This window comes from Amphiprion ocellaris, chromosome 13, assembly GCF_022539595.1.
Source record: "Amphiprion ocellaris isolate individual 3 ecotype Okinawa chromosome 13, ASM2253959v1, whole genome shotgun sequence".
Taxonomy (NCBI): domain Eukaryota; kingdom Metazoa; phylum Chordata; class Actinopteri; family Pomacentridae; genus Amphiprion; species Amphiprion ocellaris.
This window is the reverse complement of record NC_072778.1, coordinates 1,492,569-1,514,242: the sequence shown is the minus strand read 5'-3', so window position 1 is coordinate 1,514,242 and position 21,674 is coordinate 1,492,569. Positions and strand designations below refer to the sequence as shown.

Below are 21,674 nucleotides of genomic sequence, written 5' to 3'. Positions count from 1 at the left end.
CTGTGAATATCTTTCCGATTTTACTGAACTGTGGCCCCAAGGAGCCGTGGTGGGCGTCCTTTATTTTCATTTCTGAAAGGTGGCAACCCTTGTTCTCTCTGTTCTCATGGTTCTTACATGTTTGTCTCCTGATGCTGCCTTACTTCAGCTAATCCATGAGCAACAGAAAACACGCCTTTCCCTGTACCCACTGCCAGGGGTTCCACTCTTCCCACTCATGTCTGTACATTTGCAAACGTTTTTGCTTCTTTGGACGTGGTGGAGTTTCAGGTGTAGACATTTTTAAATGTGCGGGTGCAGCAGCGTCTGTAACCTGGCAACCAGAGACAGGACCGGACAGGACGGGACACACAGAGACGTCTGAAGTCTGTCCACTGGACCTGGCATCGGGTCCTCGCTACAAAGGTCCTACGAAGATGAAATTGGCTGCCCTTAATATTTCCTGTGTTTTATTTTGTTCATGATACAGTTTTGATGAGTGTGTGACAGACGTGTACGGGACATTTATGAAAATACGGAACAATCTGCGTCCCGTATTGAATCAATACGGGACACAACAATTAATTGTCAAATAAAGGACGATTCCGTATTTTAAGGGACGGGTGGAAACCTTAACTCCGACAGCCATTCCATCTTAAAAGAATCGCATTTCTTTTTTACTGTGGCTTGGTGAGGGAATGTGCCACTGCCCGTTCGTTTTGCCATTATTATAAAGGGTCAACATAAGCAGCACTTAGCATCATTAGCGTGTCTTCCCTCCACATCAGCCACACCGCTCTGCTAGCTAGAACAACAGTGGCTGCACAGAAGGACGCCTGTCAATGACGTTGATTAGCTGCGTAAATACGTCTGTGAATCGCATCATTGGCTGGAGCAGCCAGTCACCGGTCACTCACTGACTCACAATGAAAAATAGCACAGAATTATTTACAATTTAGGTTGGAGGGGGTTTTTTTTGTGCGCAGCGCAGATTTTCTGTGCACGGAGACCGTGTCAGCAGTGCACAATTGCGCACGAGCGCAGCTTAGAGGGAACGTTGTTCCTAATATATTTTGGCACTGCCATTTCTAAAAGCACGCACTTTTATTTCCCCTGTAAAGTCACTCTATAAAATAAAGATTTTAGTTTTTGATCAATGCAGGGTTTTTCTGACTTTTAATCTGCAGAAATACAAACTACTTCCATCAAAAGATAAAACAAGGCATATGCATTGATTTTTCGACATTTGGTCTTTTATTTTTGACAGGATGTGAACACTGATTATTAGGTTAGAAAAGCAGAACACGCTCACAGTTTACCTGTAGTGTAGATCTTCCACTGTTTTGTCCCAGAGTCTTTCAGTTAGAAATCACATGGAGTCAACACTTTAAATAAATTAGTCTATATATAAGGACACGGCTGGACTATATGTTTCAATGTGTTTAAGTGAACAGGTCTATAAAGTTAGATTTTACTTAGACTTATGGATCAGACCAGCGAAATTCAAGTATATCTGAAGCTCGACAGTTTAAACACAAACACTGTCCTGTCCAGACAGTGAGGGAAGCCCTGGTAGGTTATCTGCAGTTAAACAGATACAGTAAACAGAAAGAAACGCTAAGAGTCTGAGTCCTATCCGAAATGTCGAAGCACTTGGAACATTGAGTGGGAGGACAGTGGGACGTCCAGACATGTCTCCTCTAACATCATTTGGTTTTTGCATAGTTCTTGTGTTGCTTTGGCCCAAATTCATCCTGAATTACCAACAGTATTCCATTTAAACGCCACATTAAGAACAACTTCTCAGATATAACAGTGAGGGTTTGCAGCTGTGACGAAGCTCCAGGAGTCTTTAAGGTGGCAGCACAGGTAGAGGCGGGGTTTCATTGTCCTGTGTTCTCATTGGCCGGTGGGAGCCGCCCGTCTCTGCTGGAACGCCTCCAGCTCCTGCTTGTACCAATCAGGAGCCTCCGGGCCGTTCTTTCCTGTCGGCTCGTGGTCGTAACCGTAGGCGACCGTCAGCTCCTCGTCTTTGTGCACAGCCCTCAGGGTTCGGATGCACTTGATGTGGCCAAAACGTGGATGGACAAACCTGCACAAGGCCAAGACGGAAACGTTTTAAACTTCACGATGCATTCCTCATGAGCTGGAGAGAATGTTGGGAGCTGAAACGTTACGTATGAACCACAGAACAAAAGCAACACATTCATGAAGAGCTGTCTGGCAGCTTTAAGGCTAACCTCACTAGAATTAAATAGTAGAAGAAACGAGAAACTATTAAAGATTCTAGACTGAAGCCCAGTGGAGACGCTTTAACCGTGTTAAATGGAAAATAAATGGAAATGTGACAGTCAGTAGCTGTGGGTTAGAGGTAGATCACTGCTGGACACCAGAGGACAGATAGAGCAACAGTAGGGCATTTTTAAATCAGTTTAACTGAATTGTAAATCACTTTAAAAATGATTCTATCAGAAAAATGCTGAATATGGAAGTGAGCAGAGCAACCATGAGTCCAGCCCTAACGCTGCATCAGCTGGATTCATCTGTCAGCCTTCCATCAAAGCTTCCTGCTGCTGAACGTCCATCAGACTAACGCTTCATAAATCTGATCTGAGTGAACAGACAGATCTGATCAGCTGGTGGAGGGATGTTTGAACTCACGGGTCGTATTTGCAGTTGGGGGTGAAGGAGTGGTTGGCCTTGTGGCCTAGAGATGCACAGTATCGGTCCTCCTGGTCAAACGGCTGAGGGACATCGATCACGGTGTCCTCGTCCAGGGAGATGGTGTTTCCATTCAGCGCCCAGTCTCGGCCGTCCACCTGAATCCAAAAAAACAGACATGTGAGATAAACCCTCTGGCTGGGCTGGAAACTCCACCAACAGAACCTTCAGCTAAAACTAAACGCTGGAGATGCTTCATGTTCATCCACCGATGAGGAGCTGCTAACCCGACCAACCAGCAGCATCACTGGGATCACTGGGGAGATAATCTGGTCTGCTGGGAAATACTCACTGAGAATAAAGTCACTGTAAAACTCACAAATCTCAAAGATGAGTTTAGGCTATTTTAAGAACTCGTGAGTCTCTGACAACCATGAATTTATAATCTGGCTGATCTGTTGATTTATACACTAAAAACTCTGGTAGCAGTTTTACACATGAAGGGAACATCTGCATCTTTATCACAGCTGGATGAACAAAAACAAGCTCAAAATCTGACAGAGAGAACAAACTGAGAACAGGTTCTATCAGGAGAGTCCATCTTAGTCCAGGTTCCACATCCAGTCCAGTCTGATCTTCAGTACAACCAGTAAAACCACAGCAGAATAACCTGTAAATAACCACAACTCCTGATGGTTCCTTTGTTTTAGTGCAGAAATGTTCACATTTAAGGAATTATCTTTTCACTAAACATCATGAACAACCTGAAATTTATGAAGAAAAATAAATTCAGTTTCATCAACATTCAGCCTCAGTTTATCATTTCCACATTACAACTTCCAGATCACAGAGTGTCGACAAAGGAACACAACATTTAGTCACCTGGAACTGAACCACAGAAGATTTACTGGAGGATCAGAACCACAAAAATCAGACAAAAAAACAAGACAAAATATTACAAAAATGAGACACAAAACAACAAGTGATAAAACGACAAAAAATGGACAAACAACACAAAATAAAACAAAAAAGAGACAAAGAATGAGACAAAAAGTTACAAAGCCACAAAAAGATGGACAAATGACAAAAACAAGACAAAAAAATGACAAAAGCAAGAAACAAAACGACAAAGAAGTATACAAAAAACACAAACGAGACAGAAAGGAAACAAAACAACAGAAACAAGAAACAAAACAACAAAAGAACAATCTAGTATTTTACTTTCTGATCCAAACAGCTTGTCATGGTCTAGAAATTATTTTAAATTTAGTTTTACTAATTTATAATCTGCAGTTAATGTCTTCTCTGGAATTTTTACACTTTGAGGACCTGATTGGACCCTCTGGAGGACCGGACCCTCTGGAGGACCGGACCCTCTGGAGGACCAGACCCTCTGGAGGACCGGATCCGACCCTCCAGAGGACCGGATCCGACCCTCTGGAGGGCCGGATCGGACCCTCTGGGGGGGCCACTTTTTGCCCGCAGGTCGCATGTTGGACACCCCTGCTGTAGAATGTCTGATAGTGGACCTGGGAGTAATTCAGCCAGACGTGTTTGAACCTAAAACCACATTTAAATGAAAAAGGATGCATAAAGTCCTGCCCTGGAATTGATTAGGATTGGTGATGTCATACCTCAGAGTGTGTGATGCGTACTCCATTATAAAATGACATCACAGCGTCAGCCTCAGCGTCCATCTTGGCGAACAGACCCTGACCGGCTCCTCGGATCATCGAGTCAGCCACAAACACCCTGAGAGACAGAAAGAAGCTTCAGATCTGGATCATCAGTGGCCTGTTCTAGTCAGACGTCAGATTAACACAGCTGGAAGCAGAGAAACACCACTAACACCAAACACCAGGGACTAGAAACTCACTACAGCAGCTGATTAAAGGCAGCTAACTGTGGAATGAGGCTCTGGGATGTTTTGGACTAACACTGCAGCTGAAACATCAGAAATCCTTCTCTTGGTACTGATTGTGTCCATGCTGGGATGGAGCTCAGCTTTGTGCTGCTCTGAAGGTGAAACGTTCTTCAGTCTGACCTCAGAGATCAGCAGTGAGTTCCATGACCTGATGATTCAGACGTGGTGCTGACAGATTAATGAAAGGTGTGCCGTCCTGGAAGAGGCTGAAGGTTTTGTGTCGTACCTCTGGTTCTCATAGGGGTCAGGAAGCAGCAGGTGGGTGGCGATACAGCTGGATGTGGATTTGTCGTATGAGTAAACTGGACCTGAAAAACAGAGGCTGTCCTGTTACTGTCCAGCAGTAATCAGATTACATCTAGTTTCAGCTCATTACATTTGATTAGATTCCATATAAACACATCAGTCATTTCGGACAGCGACTAAACACCCGTTCTGCTGAGAAAACACAAACATCACAGCCTCTGTTCTAACATCATGTGGGGTTTTTACAGATTCACTCTGAGACTAACTGCAGTAATGTGTCTCAGCTTTATTAGGAGACGGAATGAGAGATTACTGAACCCATCGTTAGGAAAACAGTCCCATTTTTACAGATTATTTATTCAGATTTAGGTTCTGTGAGCAGCAGAAAAGGACTCCAGCTGTAATTTAGTTCTACAGATAATAATTAAACTGAATTAATTCTAATAAAGCTAAAGCTGACCAGATTATATGAACAGACGTATTAATTCTACATTTTCCTTCCTGCTGCAGCTGTTCTTAGTCTCCTTTATATTTTTAACTCCTTGCTTTGTTTTCAGGTTCTACTCTGATCATTTTTAAACAGCCTCAGTGTTTCCTCCAGGGTTTTTGCAGCAGTGGAGACGTAAACACTTTACTGCAGATTTTACTTTTGCAACTTATTTATTGAACGGCCTGCTGAAAATAGCTTTTAAAGGCTGAATGTAAAAATAGAAAATAAATATAACAATAAAATTAAATAATTAAAAATAAAAACAATACCGGTAACTACTAGTTTCTTGATGGGGCTGTAGAATCAGAGGTAAAGTTTGAACCCAGACTCAGAACTATGAATTTTTCTGAGTTTTTATAGAAGAGCTCTGAGGATCTGTTGTTCAATTCCCAGCCTGATAGTCTGGACTTCCCTCTAGGATTCTCTCCTCTACTCTCATCCCTCTCTCCTGCTCCTCCCTGTCTAATGATACTAGTATTATATGATTACATAAAACATCAACGTTAGCTCATTTACACTCACATCACATCTGATTAATTTTTACCAAACCATCATCATTTATGAATCAGTAAAAGGCTGATGATAGCTGACTAGCTTCATCTTCATTAGGTGTCTTTCCCTTCTTTGAGAAATATTTGAACAAGTTCATCTGAAAATGCAGTCAGCTGCTACATCATGTAGATATTAGTTTAACCCTCCTGATATCTTCATTTACAGGCACCAAAAAATATTGTTCCCTTGTCTGAAAAAAAAATGCAAATTTCAGCAAAAAAAATCCCCAAATTTCTGAAAACTTGCAAAACCTTCAGGAAGAAAATTCCAATAATTCCTAAAAGGTTTTCCTTAAAAGTTTTTTTTTTTTTTTTTAAATCACCAAATTTGGCAAGAAAATTCTTGTAAATATTTTCAAAAATGAGTAAAAATCTTCCAAAAAAGTCCTAAAAATATCTAAAGTGATTCCATATAATACGACGTTAACTACTCCTTGAAAGTGACGTCACGTCCAGCATCCAGGCAGCAGGTCAGAGAGTCAGAGGAGTGACGTCTTGGAAAATAGAGCAGTAACTTACCAGAGAAAAGTTATTAGCTGAAGACAACTCATAATAGATTCTACAAGTTAAACAGACATTCTCTAAATATTGATGTCCAGCTAACGTTACGTAGCTTATCAGTAGCTTCAGTTCATTGGACCCGGTGCCAACTCAGTGTCGCTAATGTGAGTAAACTATTGATAGCATTAAGCTAATAGCTACACTCCATGGTCTATCTGTTGACTGCATTTTCAGATGAGCTTCTTCAAATATTTTATTTATTTAATTTTTTTGTTTTTACATTCAGCCTTTAAAAGTCATTTCCAACTGGCCTTTCAATAAACAGGTTGTACAAGTAAAATCTGCAGTCAGGTGCCATTTGTTTACATTGCTGCTGCTGAAATAAATCCTGGAGGAAACACTGGAACATCTTCTGGTTCTGTTGAACTTCTTAGTGAAGACATCTGATCCAACAGTGCTAGGAAAGGAGATGATCCTGAATATCTCCCTGAACTTATGCAGCAGAAAGTCTGAGCCTGAAGGACGTTCCCTCATCACCTACTGTTGGCTGTGATGTCGAAGCGAGGTCTTCCAGTCTGGCTGGAGATCAGGGTGGCCAGACGAGCTTCAATCAGCTCTCCGTCCACGAAGCTTCCATAGAGAGCCGTCTGTCTGTCTGGGTAGACGTAGGCCACCGAGTCCCCGGTCATCTCCCCGTCCTCATTCACCCGTCCAAACACACAGCCTCCGTCCTGGACCATAGTACACACAGTACACACCATAATACACACCACAGTGTTAACCACACGGACTAACGCTTTGCTGTTCATTCTGATAAACCAGATCAGGGCTGAAACTGGGGTTCTTCTTGTTTTTCTTTTGCTGCCAGGTAAGAGTTGGTTTCTGCCACTTTTCTCCCTGTGCTTGACTACAGCGACCTTTTATACACGAACGCCTCAGAGAACTGTTTAAATCTCTGGATTCTGTGTATCATGATGCCTTCAGGTTCATCACGGGTTTAGAGCTCTCACTCCCCACTGCTCCTGATATGATGGAGCTGAACGGTCTTCTCTGATCCACTGGTACTCTTTTATTTATAAAACAATCCCAGGTCTACTTCCACGTTATTTATGTGACTGCATTTCCAGAACCCACAGCTATTACTGCTTATGTTCCAGTGATTTATACTTGTTAAACATGCCTAAGGTGCATTCTGAATTAGGCAAACACTGTTTTAAGTACTCTGCACCTGCTGCCTGGATCTCACTGCAGAACACTGAATCTGAAGGATCTCATCACTGGAACGTTTAAAACCGTATGAAGGATCTAGCAGCAGCTACTTTTCACACTTGTTGTTTTAATGTAAACTCTTCATCCTGTGCTTTAATCTAGCATGTATTTGATTTATTCTGTTGAGTGAGCTGGTGTTGTCTGTTTTGATGGTTGCTATTTTAATGTTTCTCAGGCTGCTGTCTTGGCTTCTCTTGAAAAAGAGCTCACAGTATCTCAACAGGACTGACCTGGTTAAATAAAGGCTAAATAAAAAAAATAAAATAACCCAGGAGATAAACCCTGAAGCGACTCACAGGGTAGTAGACCCAGCATTCCCCACAGCGGCTGTTGTCTTTGTACTGGCCCTTGAACACCAGCCGACCTTCTCCATCCAGCTCCTGAGCAGGACCGTTCAGCTCGCCGTCCATATACGTCCCGTTGAGGACGCTCCCGTCTTCATACGTGTAAACTGCCTGACCCTGCAGGGCGTCGTCCACGTAGAAGCCCTCCAACGCACTGAAGGAGAAGACACACCACATGAACTTTACCTTCAACCACTTCAAGGAGAGCTTCATCAGAGGAGGACTTAGGAGGAAACACTCTGAGAAACAGAAGGCTTACTGTATTTATTGTTGTACTGAATCATCCTCAGGAGCTGCATGAATGACTGAGACAGGTTAGATTACAGGTGTTTCAGCATTTTCTGCTGTCTGCAGAATTAATTAGAACTGAGCCTCCAGTAAAACCCTGAGGTCAGTTCTACACATTACTGTATGTTTGGAGTTTTAAAGAGAAAACCATGAATGATGAGAATCTACCTGCAGCATCTGGTTTACCTCCTCACCTCCAAGAACATCCACAGAACTCACCTCAGCTTCTCTTTGGAAACTAAAAAAACCAGGAATTACCAAGACACCAGCAGAGCGTTAATCCTCTCTGTTTACAGCAACCCAACCAATAGTCCCCTCTATCTATTTATAGATCTATAGTCTAGCTATCTGTCTATCTATCTATGGTCTATCTATCCATCTATCTATAGTCTACCTATCTATCTATCTATCTATCTATCTATCTATCTATCTATCTATAGTCTATCAATCTATCTATCTGAGCTTCGTTTCTACAGTCATAAACTCTGCCGTCTTGATCTCATCATCAGAAAACAATCCTCTACTTCCTGTTAGCCGCTGATGTTCTACACATACTCAGTGTTTCCTCCAGGATTTATTTCAGCAGCAGCAACGTAAACAAATGGCACCTGACTGCAGATTTTACTTGTACAACCTGTTTATTGAAAGGCCAGTTGGAAATGACTTTTAAAGGCTGAATGTAAAAATAAAAAATAAATAAAATATTTGAAGAAGCTCATCTGAAAATGCAGTCAACAGATAGACCATGGAGTGTAGCTATTAGCTTAATGCTATCAATAGTTTACTCACGTTAGCGACACTGAGTTGGCACCGGGTCCAATGAACTGAAGCTACTGATAAGCTACGTAGCGTTAGCTGGACATCAATATTTAGAGAATGTCTGTTTAACTTGTAGAATCTATTATGAGTTGTCTTCAGCTAATAACTTTTCTCTGGTAAGTTACTGCTCTATTTTCCAAGACGTCACTCCTCTGACTCTCTGACCTGCTGCCTGGATGCTGGACGTGACGTCACTTTCAAAGCCGCGCTCTGGCAAATAATTAACGTCGTGTTAACCCACAGACTACACGGTCTACGTATTAACCCGACATATCAGAGAGGAGATACTGAGCAGGATAGTTACCTTTAGTTTACCTTAGTACTCGCAAGTACCCGACACAGTGCAGAGCTCTGCTGTGAAGGTGGAGACATGCGGCGGTGGAGGGTTAGCGACAATAACAAAAAAAAAAAAAAAAAAAAAAAAAAAAAAAAAGAAATTTGAAGGAGTGGCGGCTAGGATTTAGGAATGGGGCCCGCCGCTCCTAAATGAATGTACAGGAAACACTGCATTCTTCAGTGGAAACATCTGGATAAGAAGACTTCTTGTCATTTAACCGTGATCCTCGTCTGACGTGTGAAAGCCGTCAGAATATCTGATTCATTGTGGAAACATCAGATGTTCTCCTGCCTGTGGTCCAGCACTCTGAATGCTTTATGAATGCAGACTTTACTGCCTCATCTTTAAAGTACCTTCCATCGAAGAAGAAGAACTTTCCCTTCCCATTCTTCTCTCCGTGGCTGAAGTGTCCTTCGAATCGATCGCTGGATGAGTAGGTCACCGTGCAGAAACCATGAGGCTGACCGTCATCATCCAGCGGACCTGAAGAACAGAGAAACAAATCTGAGAGAACGACCACAGACACCCAATGGCTATTCACCTATTCATTCATTTATTCTATCATTCACTCATTCATTCATTCTTTTTTCTTCCATTAACTCGGTTTATTAAAGTTTTTAACCTCTTCTTCCAATCCAAAACAAAGACGTCGTCCTGCACAGAAAACAGGTTTAAAGCATAGATATGAATAATAATAAGATCTTCGATATATATCTATGGTTTAAAGGGTCAGAAGAGTCTTCAGGAAATAATTCAGAAAATTACACACGACGTTCAGTGATTTAACGACCTTCTACCGCCGGTTAGCTCAGCAGGAAACTCCAGTTTCATCTAAAGATCAGCCTCTCCTCAAACAGCCACGAAATGAGATAAATAAACCAGTCGCAGCTTCTAAATAAACCAGCAATAGCTTCTAAATAAACCAGTTACAGCTTCTAAATAAACCAGTCACAGCTTCTAAATAAACCAGCAACAGCTTCTAAATAAACCAGTTACAGCTTCTAAATAAACCAGTCACAGCTTCTAAATAAACCAGTCACAGCTTCTAAATAAACCAGTCACAGCTTCTAAATAAACCAGTCACAGCTTCTAAATAAACCAGCAACAGCTTCTAAATAAACCAGTCACAGCTTCTAAATAAACCAGTCACAGCTTCTAAATAAACCAGTCACAGCTTCTAAATAAACCAGTCACAGCTTCTAAATAAACCAGTAACAGCTTCTAAATAAACCAGTCACAGCTTCTAAATAAACCAGTCACAGCTTCTAAATAAACCAGTCACAGCTTCTAAATAAACCAGCAACAGCTTCTAAATAAACCAGTCACAGCTTCTAAATAAACCAGTAACAGCTTCTAAATAAACCAGTCACAGCTTCTAAATAAACCAGTCACAGCTTCTAAATAAACCAGTCACAGCTTCTAAATAAACCAGTCACAGCTTCTAAATAAACCAGTAACAGCTTCTAAATAAACCAGTCACAGCTTCTAAATAAACCAGTCACAGCTTCTAAATAAACCAGTCACAGCTTCTCAGATTGCTGAATATGATGAATAATGTCTCAGTCTGTGGATTAAACATTTTATTTACATTATTTTATATTTTTATTTTTCATATCTGGTCGGGAACCTCCAGCGGGACTCTGAGAGCTCATAGGCCGCTTCCACTCGCCTGTCCAGCGGATACCTGCTTAAATCCAGCCCGAGGCTCTCCAGCCACCCAGCGGCCCAGCGACGGTCTGACTTGGGGAGGATTTATGGAACCGGAACCTCCGAAACTCCGAAACTCCGAATAAAAGTGATCCTAACTCACGGAATGTCGCCGTTTCCAGGATGCTGGCAGAAAGACAGAAATGTATATCTATGGTACAAACCTTCCACCACCTCCTCCACCGTCTCATCGTCGCTGTCCATGCTGCTGCTGCCGGGGACCACACCTCCGGGATCGGTTCCGACCGGAACGGATCTGAGTCCTGGTGACCGGGCCCACCCACACGCTGTAGGAACATAATATAAATATATAAACACAATATAAATATATAAACATAAATATATAAACATAAATATAGAAATATAGAAATACAGAAATATGTTTCCTATCTGGTTATCCAGACATCATCAGGAAACTAAAACTTTTCCTCACAGACTCTGGATATTTAAAATGACATCTGTGAAATTATTTTATCAAATACTTTTTAAACTGTTGACCCACTTTCAGTAAGTTTATATTTATGTATGTATTTATTGGACAACAATATCTCAGGAACAGCAAAAGATAAAAACCTGAAACTTTCGCTGATATTTCTCATGATGACACTGATTCAGAATCTGTAGTTTACTGAAGCATGTATAGCTGCATGTCATAGTAGTACATTAAACATATAGAACACTTTAATAAGAAATGCGTAGAAAAATTTAAAAGATTTTTATTTTAGCTGAACTTTCATTTCAAGTTTGACCAAAACAGAACTATTGATGAACAGCCTGACCCAAAGGTTCTGGATCTGGAACTGAAAATGCTTCTCCAAATACAACCGAACCAACGTCTTTTATTTGGGTTTATGTCCTATTTTCACATGGACTGTTACATTATTATATATGTGACCGGTGTGTTCCTGTCACACAAACAAACAAACCCACAGACACAGATTTTGTGTAATTATCACAATAACTAATGTACAACATATTCTATATACACACACTTATATATCACTGTATAATTGACCCTGTTACATATATATATATTGAATTTTCCACTGAAGTCTTGCTCACACAATCAGATTACTGTTAAATATTTGTCATGGCCAGAATTCTCCACCAGAAAAAAAAAAAAAAAAATCAACATATCCTAACAAATCTATGCATTTGGGCAGGGTTTCCACACAGTTCTCCAAAAAATAAAAAAAATATACGTTTTAATATATTAGGCTTTTATCTCTGCCTTAAATTTCAAAATGTGAAAACACGTGTTGAATGTGGGGCAATTAAAAAAATGTTTCTCATAAAATAATTCATATGTGAAGCTAACATTTCAGAAATATTCCTATAAATACCCATATTTTGGATGATCTCAGATGGAATGACCCATTTTGTTGAATATTTACTGATGTGTTCCAGCCGTGTGGTCGTCTGGAGCTAAATGAGTCTCTGTTAGGCTTTTCAGGTTCAGGCTCAGGTGCAGGAAGGAGATTGAGTCAGGCAGTTGCAGCAAATAAACGTTTATTTACAACAACAAAAGCTTATAGAACTACAAATCCTGATTGAACTCAAAGCTGGAAATAACCGGAACTACTAGACAACTAAAACTCAGCAATGCCTCTAGTGGCTGACGGATTAAACAAGCCTAAAAGTAAGTTATAGCTGACCCACAGCAGGTAATACCTGGGCAGGAGAAGAATACAGGGAAACTAGAATAACTCAAGACTCAGAGGATCTACACCAAGATCGAAGAAGTGCAAAAAAAAAAAAAAAAAAAAAAAAAAAAAAAAAAGACTACTATGAAGCAAAAGCGCTTTAACGCTCACTCTAATCTAACTCCTGAGAGGCTGGACCAAACAACCGCTAAAAACTCAAGATTTCTATAGTAAGAAAAATACGCAACAAACCTGATTCTCAGATACTAAAACAGATATTTTAAACAAGTTAGAAACTCCGTAAACCACGGCTACAATGACTACAACTACGAGCAAGAACTCCACAACTAAGGACTACAATAGTTATTACTCTCTACCAGACCTATAAACCAGAAAACCCAAACTGAGACTACTCAGACTGGTTCCCAGCTGGCAACTAGGAAACGGGGTGGCAGAGGCTCGAAGGTGGAACGGACGTGTGTCTGCTGCACAGGCGGCAGGTGAGGGCTGAAGCCGGAGCTGGTCGGAGGATGGCGGCGGAAAAGGTTGGAGATGAACCAGGTGACTTGTCCAGAAGGTGAGAGGGACCGGTGGTGAATCCGAAACCAGGAGATAGATGAACTCAAACGGAAGGCAGTCCAGGCTGAGAGGAGAACAGAAACACGCTACTGGAGTTCTTAAGAATAACTGGGTTAGCGCTAACTACACGTTTTTACATCCGGCGTTGACAGAATGGTAGAGTCTGGTTATATAGTGAGGGAGAAGTGTATTAATAGGCTCTGCAACATCTGCTCCCACTTCTGCTGATGACCCTGATGGAGATCGCCCACACCTGCCCACACCTGCCGCCGCCGGCTCTTTTAGGAACGTGTGACGACGTTCCTAAAAAGGAAACACACACAAAGGGAAGGAGGGGCCCTAGCCAGAGCCTGCAGAGGCAGGCCTGACACAGATTTAATATATTTTTATACTATCAAAATGTTCTCTGTTCAGTGAGAGCAAATCAGGAAACACTGTCCTCCTGCAGAGATCTAATAATCTAATGAATGGAAGACCTTCTCCGTTGTCAGAAATCATGATGGTTATTAATAAGAAAGTTCAACAGTCAGGATGAATTCCTCACAGCAGAGATTTACAGTAAAGAAAAGACATCTGGCACAGTTTTTAGTTGCATCTGATTATTTCCTCCTGCTCAAAATGTATTTTTGTGTCAGAATCACTCAGAAATCACAGCTGAAAATAAACCCACTAAATACTTTGTTGAAGTTTTGGTCACATTCCAGCACAAAAGCAGCTCAGTTTAGGGAAAATATCATGTTTGGGTTGAAATCAGTGCTTTGTTGAGGATGTCATGGTTACAAAAATATAGAAGCAGGAAAGAAGCAACTGGTTCAAAGAAGAAATGCAGACTTTTAGTTTGAAACAACGAAAGAACAGAAAGTCAACATTTCTGTCAGCATTTCTGTCAACGTTTCCATCAAGTCCAACGTCTTCCTGACAGACAAGGTTCTTAAACTACTCACCTGATTTCCTGCAGCCACGAGAGGACAGTCACTGCACTGTGAACATGTATGAGCCATAGACTGAATATAAATATGTATATCTTTATAGACAGTCTGTGAGCATGAAGCCGGATGTTGTTTCAATGATCTACTAACACAACACATATGGAAATGTGAAGTCCTCATATTCTTCAGAACAATCTGTTTTGTCATACAGCTGAGAACCTTCAGTGCTGTAAACACAGAAACACACCTGGACATATGATTCCAGATGTTTTAGTCCCTTTATTTGCTGTTTTGTCTCCTGGTGTTGCTCAAGTCAGAGAGGCAGGGCTTCAGCAGCAGGAACATGACGCTGCTTGTTGTGGGATGAGTTTCCAGCAGGAAGTAGCTGCAGCTTGTTATGTAAAGCAGACTTTGTTCTGGGAGAGAACTGTGAGGAGGGTTAGAGCTGTTCAGCAGAGCGATGGCATCTGACGGCCCTTTCCTGGTGGCTGCAGTGACCCTGATGTCGGCGACACACATGGGTGAGTCCAGTTGGTTCTGTTATTCAGTGAAACACATTCCAGTACTGTTGGTCCCAGTACTACTGTAGGAGAACATGGGAATATGTTCTGTAGCAACAGGAGGCAAGATTCTGGCTTTTCATGCAGTCAGTGATCAACAAATCACAGATGAAGTCTCTGAGATTTCAGCAGTTTGGAGATTTTTCTACATGAACATCTTATAACAGAAATCCTGCTTGAATATCCACAGTCTCTTCAGAAAATGTTCACCACACACTGCAAATAGCTTAACAGACATCAGATAATACTGTTCAAAAAGACAATGGTAGTGCCGACAGATGCCTCTGGTCCTGCACCTAAATTGACTGCAATCCCATGAAAACAACTTTTACTCAGTGAACAGGAGATAACTCAATCATCCAGGACTGACTAGACCTTCTACGGCTCTATATCTGTAAGATAAGACTTTATTTATCCAGAAGGACGTGCCTTTAGCCGTATATTGATCAGACAACAAGATTACATGACAAGAGACAATGCAGTGCCAAGTAGGAACAATAATAAAAGTATATCTCAGTGTTGGAAATGAATCAGCTAATATCAGACCAGACTTAAACTGTGTGGAGGTGATCTCTGGCTTCAAAAGATTTCAGTTTTTGATTTTTAATGAATCTGGAAATACTTTTAAAAACACTATCACTTTTTATTATTCTTTATTTAGTGTCCCTGTGATAGACTGTTACCTGTCCAGGTGAACCTTCACCCCCCAGTCAGCTGGGACTGACTCCAGGACCCTAATGAGGATTGAGCGGTGTATAGATGATGGCTGGATGATGGATGGTGGATGATGGATGATAGATGGATGATGGATGGATGATGGATGATGGATGGTGGATGATGGATGGATGATGGATGGATGGATGGATGATGGATGGATGATAGATGATGGATGGATGATGGATGATGGATGATGGCTGGATGATGGAAGGATGATAGATGATGGATGATGGATGGATGATGGATGGATGATGGATGGATGGATGTATTATTTAGTGTAGACTGGTGATAAAGTGGTTATTTTATCCAGTTATTCTTGAACGTAGAGCCTAACTGGGCAGAAAGTGGAAGTCTGGCTGTTTCATCTGATATTCTTTAAACTGAAGGATCTCAGAAACCAACCGTCCCACCACTGTCTCCTCAGGATACCTGGCCCGGCGGGTCGGATGGTCCAGGATCGCTCTGAAGATCATGCCTCCTGTGGTCACTGGACCTCCAGAGTTTGAGAGGACTTTCCGTGCACAGTAAGAAAACAGAAATACGATAATAAGATCCACGTGTCCGTTTAGACGGATTATGATCCTTTTAGAGTCAAAAAATAGTTTCAACTTTTGGGACATTTCCTAAAGATCAGTAGACTATAGAGTCTTGCTCAGAGAAACGCTGTCTGAAACTATCTCAGGATTTTGTTTGTTCTGAATGAATTATTATCTTTGTTTCTCAGCATTGACATACTTAATGTAGTTTTATGTTTTCATTGGAGGAGTCAGAATCCAAGATGGCAGCATGTCCCTTTTGTCTGCTCAGTGTTTGTCTTTTTTAGGTATTTTATGGCTTTTAGTGCCCTTCTTATTTTTGAAAAAGGTTTTTTTGTTCCTGTTTTATTAACATGTTTTAAGTAATTCACAATTTTTGGGGGATTTGGCCTTTTTAACCTGCTCATTTTGTGAGCTGCACTGAGGATTCTGAACTGCTCCATGTGCTCTGAAGCCTGTCCTCTTGTTGGAGCTAACTGGAGACCCAGGGATTCAGCTGCAGAGTGGCTCATCCTCAGCCTAGAACTGTGACAACATCACCGGAACAGGATATACAGAAAGTCAGCAACACAGAGACCCATCTCCTGCTGCAGTATGGTTTGCTTCTAGCTTGGAACCTCAGCACCTATTCAGCTATACAGGCTATTTTGGCTGTGTTGTGTACTGAAACCATCCACTCTATGCTGAAGCCTATGGTATCATACTGAGGATTTCTTCACCCTTCTGACACCTGCAGTTTGCTGACATCTTCCATGCTACACCGAGGCCTGTACTGGTTGCTGAAGCCTTTTCCACTACTCTGGAGCTTGAGCTTGAGCAACTTGCTGATATCTTTTCATTCTACACTGATAAGTGCTAAGAGTTTTGGAAAATGGCATTTCTTGTGACTTTATTCAGTTTATTAATTGTTTGGGACTTGGGGGGCAATGGCTGCTCCTGGGTGAGTACATCTAATAATGTGTTCAACCTGTGGGACGTTGCTCATGGATGCACCTGTGCCATCGCTGCCTTACAACCTATGCAACCACCAATCCATTTGGCACAGGACATAAACTTATCATCTGACCTACCCAGAGTCTTACCTCAACTTCAAAGCCTTCTAGCTTTGTATAATTACATCACATCCCGTGATAGATCTTGCATGGTTTCAACATATCCAATGTCTGAATCATTTTGTAATGTTACAAGGCAGAGATTGTTGATTGTCTTATTATTACTGTTATCTGGTAATGTGCAGCCTAACCCTGGTCCGGAGTTGCAGGGTATCCAGACACCATCTGATTTTAAATCCTTGTCTGGTCTTAAAATAGTTCATCTTAATGTGCGTAGCTTGTTATCCAAAATGGACATGGTTAAGATTTGGGTTAAATCAACAGATGCAGATATTGTTGTAATTTCTGAAACTTGGCTTACCAAATCTATTACCGATAAAGATATTAACATAAATGGATACAATGTTTATCGGTCTGACAGGCCTAAGAAAGGTGGAGGTGTTGCTATTTATGTTAAATCAAGATTTGAAGCCTCAATAGTTCTGTCTGAGTCCATTTGCAAACAACTGGAATTTTTGGCATTGAATGTGGAAATTTTTAAAGGCCTTTGCATAACTGTTGTTGGATGCTACAGGCCTCCATCTGCCTCCAAGGACGCATTACTATCTTTAAAGCATCTTTTATCCAGACTTAATTATAGTGAACTTGTTCTAGCTGGTGATCTGAACTGGGACTGGCTTAAATCAGTTTCTGATGATTTAAAATCTTTTTGTGATTCTATTAATCTTACCCAGTTGGTCAATTTACCCACCCGGCCAAACCATAAAAGCCCTGAGAAGGCCACCTTGATTGATTTAATTTTGACAAATGTTCCTCATAAATCTTCATCTCTGGGTGTCTTCTGCAATGACTTAAGTGACCATTGTATTGTAGCTGCTATTAGAAACATGAAGGTGCCTAAATCTAAACCTCGTATTATTTATAAGAGGAATCTTAAATACTTTAATGAACAAGCCTTTCATCACGATTTGTCCAATATTGATTGGATGAAAATAGGACTTATCCCTGATGTAGAGTTGGCTTGGACATTTTTTAGGAACAGTTTCATGCAAATTGTAAATAAGCATGCTCCATTAAAGAGGTACAGGGTGAAAGGGTGAGAAAACCCCTGGTTCTCCCCAGAGCTGGCAGATCTTATTCATGAGCGTAACCTGACTTGGGCCAAGGCAAGGAAAACAGGCTCTACCACTGACTGGTCTGCTTTCAGACAACTAAGAAATAAATGCTCTTCTTTAATTAAGAAAGCGAAGTCAGAATACTACTTATCAGTCACCACTGAGAACCTAAATAATCCCCAGAAATTCTGGAAGGTTATTAAATCTCTTTCTGTGAGCAAGAGCACTCAGGCTTTACCTACTTATGTCTTAAAGAATTCAGTTCCTGTCTATGACAGAATGGAGGTACTAAATTGTTTTAACGAACATTTTGTATCTTCTGGCTCTTTGTTTGAGTCAATGGGAGCTGTCTCTGTGAAACCCTGCACAGACCTCCCACTGTACACTGGTGAGCCTTTTAATTTTGTACCTTTTTCCATTCAGGAAGTCCATAAAGCCCTGAAAGCTTTAGACCACAGAAAAGCTTCTGGACCTGATTTAATTGATCCTTACTTTTTAAAACTGGCAGCTGATTTTGTAGCAGTGCTGATTACAGTTCTTTTTAACCTCATTGTGAAAAAAAATAAAATTCCCTCGGTTTGGAAATCAGCTTTTGTTCTTCCTTTATTGAAAGGAGGTGACCCAGCGGTTTTAACTAATTATAGACCAATATCTAATCTATCAGTGCTGGTCAAAATTCTCGAGGCTCTTGTGAGTGAGCAAGTAAAGATATTCTTATATTCCAATGCCGTTTTATCAAAATATCAATCAGGCTTCAGAAGAAAACACAGCACCATCACAGCTGCAATGAAAGTGATAAATGACATTATTGTTGCTCTTGACAAGAAACAGCACTGTGCATCACTTTTTATTGATCTGTCGAAAGCGTTTGACACTGTTGATCATGATATTTTAAAACTTAGACTTCTTCATTCGGGACTGTCGGAGCACGCAGTTGCTTGGTTTGCAAACTACCTCAGTAATAGGACTCAGTGCATTAAATATGACGGTCTGTGCGCTGAATATGTTAATGTCCACAAGGGGGTGCCACAGGGCTCTGTATTAGGTCCCCTTTTATTCATTATTCATATAAATGATCTGGGTATAAATGGGTCAGATGCTAATTTGCACTTTTATGCTGATGACACAGTTATTTACTGCTGTGGATCAACTCTTGTTCAGGCTGTTGAATCCCTGCAGAAAGCTTTTGTTGCTGTCCAGCACTCATTACTCCACCTGAAACTTGTTCTCAATGCAGACAAGACTAAGCTAATGTTGTTCTCGAACTCTAGGAAGTGTCCACGAATGATTCCTTCAGTGTCCACGCTAGAGGGAAATGAAATAGAGGTGGTTCAGGTGTATAAATACTTAGGTGTCTGGATTGATGACTCCCTCACTTTTAAGCCACGTGGAAAATCTTGTAAAGAAGCTGAAGCTAAAACTTAGTTTTTATTTTCGAAACAAGCTGTGTTTTTCTTTTAGTGTAGAAAAGCGGCTTGTCGCTGCAACGTTTTTGTCTGTGTTGGATTATGGAGATCTTTTGTATATGAATGCTTCTGCTCAAAGTCTTCGAATGGTTGACACTGTTTACCACGCCTCGTTGAGGTTTATTACAAACTGTAAAATGTCAAAACATCACTGCGAGTTCTACTCTCGGGTGGGATGGCCAGCGCTAGCCATCAGAAGGACCCATCACTGGTATATTTTCATATACAAGGCAATACTTGGACTTCTGCCTACCTACATTTGCTCCTTAACTGCACAGAAAAGTTGTGATCTTCACTCGCTCCGCTCACAAGATCATCTGTTGCTTTCAGTTCCACATGTTCGTACTGAGCTGGGTAAAAAGGCTTTTGTTTATTCTGCACCTTTTGCCTGGAATAGGCTGCAGAAAGACTTCAAATTAACTGAATTAGTCTCTTTGAGTGCCTTTAAATCAAAACTGCAAGTTCTTGAGGCCATTTCCATAGCTTGCACATGTTTTTTATAACTTGCTTGTACACTTATTATTGTTTTTTTTTTTTTGTTTTTTTAAAATTTCTTTTTCGTATTTTAATCGTCTTAACTGTGTAATTTCATAACTGTGTTTTGTGTTTGCTGCTGCCTATCTTGGCCAGGACTCCCTTGAAAAAGAGGTTTTTAATCTCAACGGGATCTCTCCTGGTTAAATAAAGGTTAAATTAAATTTAAAAATTCAGTAAAAATTAAATAGAACAAACTCCTGAAAAAACTCCCTGGAACAATGATGGAACCTGGAGTGTAAATTAAATTCTACAGATTCATAAGAAGGATCTCATGAAACAGTTTAGAAAATGTTGGTTTTATGATTTGTCCTTGTTAGATTAGAGGATTTGGGGGCAGGTTTTATGAGTTTCTAGATGGAGGGAAACCAGTAGTTTAAGGGTGGGTCCAGAATGTAGAAGAAGCTAACAGACAGATTATCTCTTTTAACTCTCACAAAGACAGAGAAGCAGTATTTCCCAAACAGTTCCGTTAAATGTAGAAGTATAAAGTGTGGCAGGCATTTTCTCCTGGTCAGCTGCTGCTTAACCAGAATAATCAATAATATAAACACAGATTATTATTAAGAGCTGTTTAACTGCCTCTGTGACTGTCAGAGTTCATCTGTTTTCAGTCAGAACTGTGTGGAGTTCTACCCCATCTTCCTGGTGGTGCTGTGGAGCTGCTCTACCTTCTTCAGTGAGCTGGTTGCAGCTGTAGGAGGTCTGGTCTACATGGTCGCCCGGCAGATGTACTTCAACGGATACGTCAAGTCCACCAAGAAGAGGTCAGATATTTAGCTGAATGAAGACTTTAGAGCGTTTCTCAGTGACTGAATACTCTCTGGTCCGCAGGTTACCGGGTTTTATTCTGACTCTGGCTGTGTTGTTCACTCTGTCTCTGCTGGCGTCCATCGGAGTACTGCGTGGAATACTACACAAGTACTTCCACATCCACCTCTGAAGATTGTATCTCCAGCAAATCAAATAAATGAGAGTTTCATGCTCATCGTTTTGCACTGAAATCTGTCTGCTTGATTCCAAGTAAACCACAAGATTTATCTATGATGCTCTGCTGTAAGTTAGAAAAAATCCCCACAAAGTCACATTGGTCATTCATATTACAAATATTTTTTAGGACTGGGACTTTAAAGCATTAATTTCAATTAGTTACAGAAAAAAATAATGTGTTAAAACAATAATGTATTTAATCACACCTCTCAGTTCTCTTATTTCTGTCCCACAGTAACTGATGAACACTCCAGCCCAGTAGGTGGCGCTAATGAACCTAAAATCTGTTTTCGAGGCCTGATGAAGAGCCACTGAGTGATGTCAGAAAGTTTGGTGAACAGTGAAGGAAGACGAGACGCTTTGAGCTCATTGGGAGGAAAGTTTTCTTTTAAAAATCTTCCTGATGGCAGCTTGGATAAAAGCCTGGTTGTTTTCTG

The 21,674-nt window shown here is 40.9% G+C and overlaps 2 protein-coding genes across 2 annotated transcripts; one reads left to right on the top strand and one right to left on the bottom strand.

Annotated features, from left to right (window-relative positions):
* Positions 1–1,210: 1,210 nt before the first annotated feature.
* On the bottom strand, positions 1,211–11,403 carry setd7 (SET domain containing 7, histone lysine methyltransferase). The gene is made up of 8 exons (XM_023277860.2): positions 11,281–11,403; positions 9,763–9,892; positions 7,918–8,119; positions 6,894–7,083; positions 4,791–4,872; positions 4,275–4,392; positions 2,641–2,798; positions 1,211–2,071 (listed from the first exon to the last, which is right to left on the bottom strand). The coding sequence occupies exons 1-8, from the start codon at positions 11,318–11,320 to the stop codon at positions 1,879–1,881; spliced, it is 1,113 nt and encodes a 370-aa protein (XP_023133628.2). The 5' UTR covers positions 11,321–11,403; the 3' UTR covers positions 1,211–1,878.
* A 3,225-nt stretch (positions 11,404–14,628) lies between these two features.
* mgst2 (microsomal glutathione S-transferase 2) lies at positions 14,629–21,251 on the top strand. Its single transcript, XM_023277883.3, has 4 exons — positions 14,629–14,788; positions 15,969–16,068; positions 20,862–21,014; positions 21,082–21,251. Exons 1-4 carry the CDS (start codon positions 14,728–14,730, stop codon positions 21,188–21,190), a joined length of 423 nt encoding a protein of 140 aa, XP_023133651.1. The 5' UTR covers positions 14,629–14,727; the 3' UTR covers positions 21,191–21,251.
* Positions 21,252–21,674: the final 423 nt, after the last annotated feature.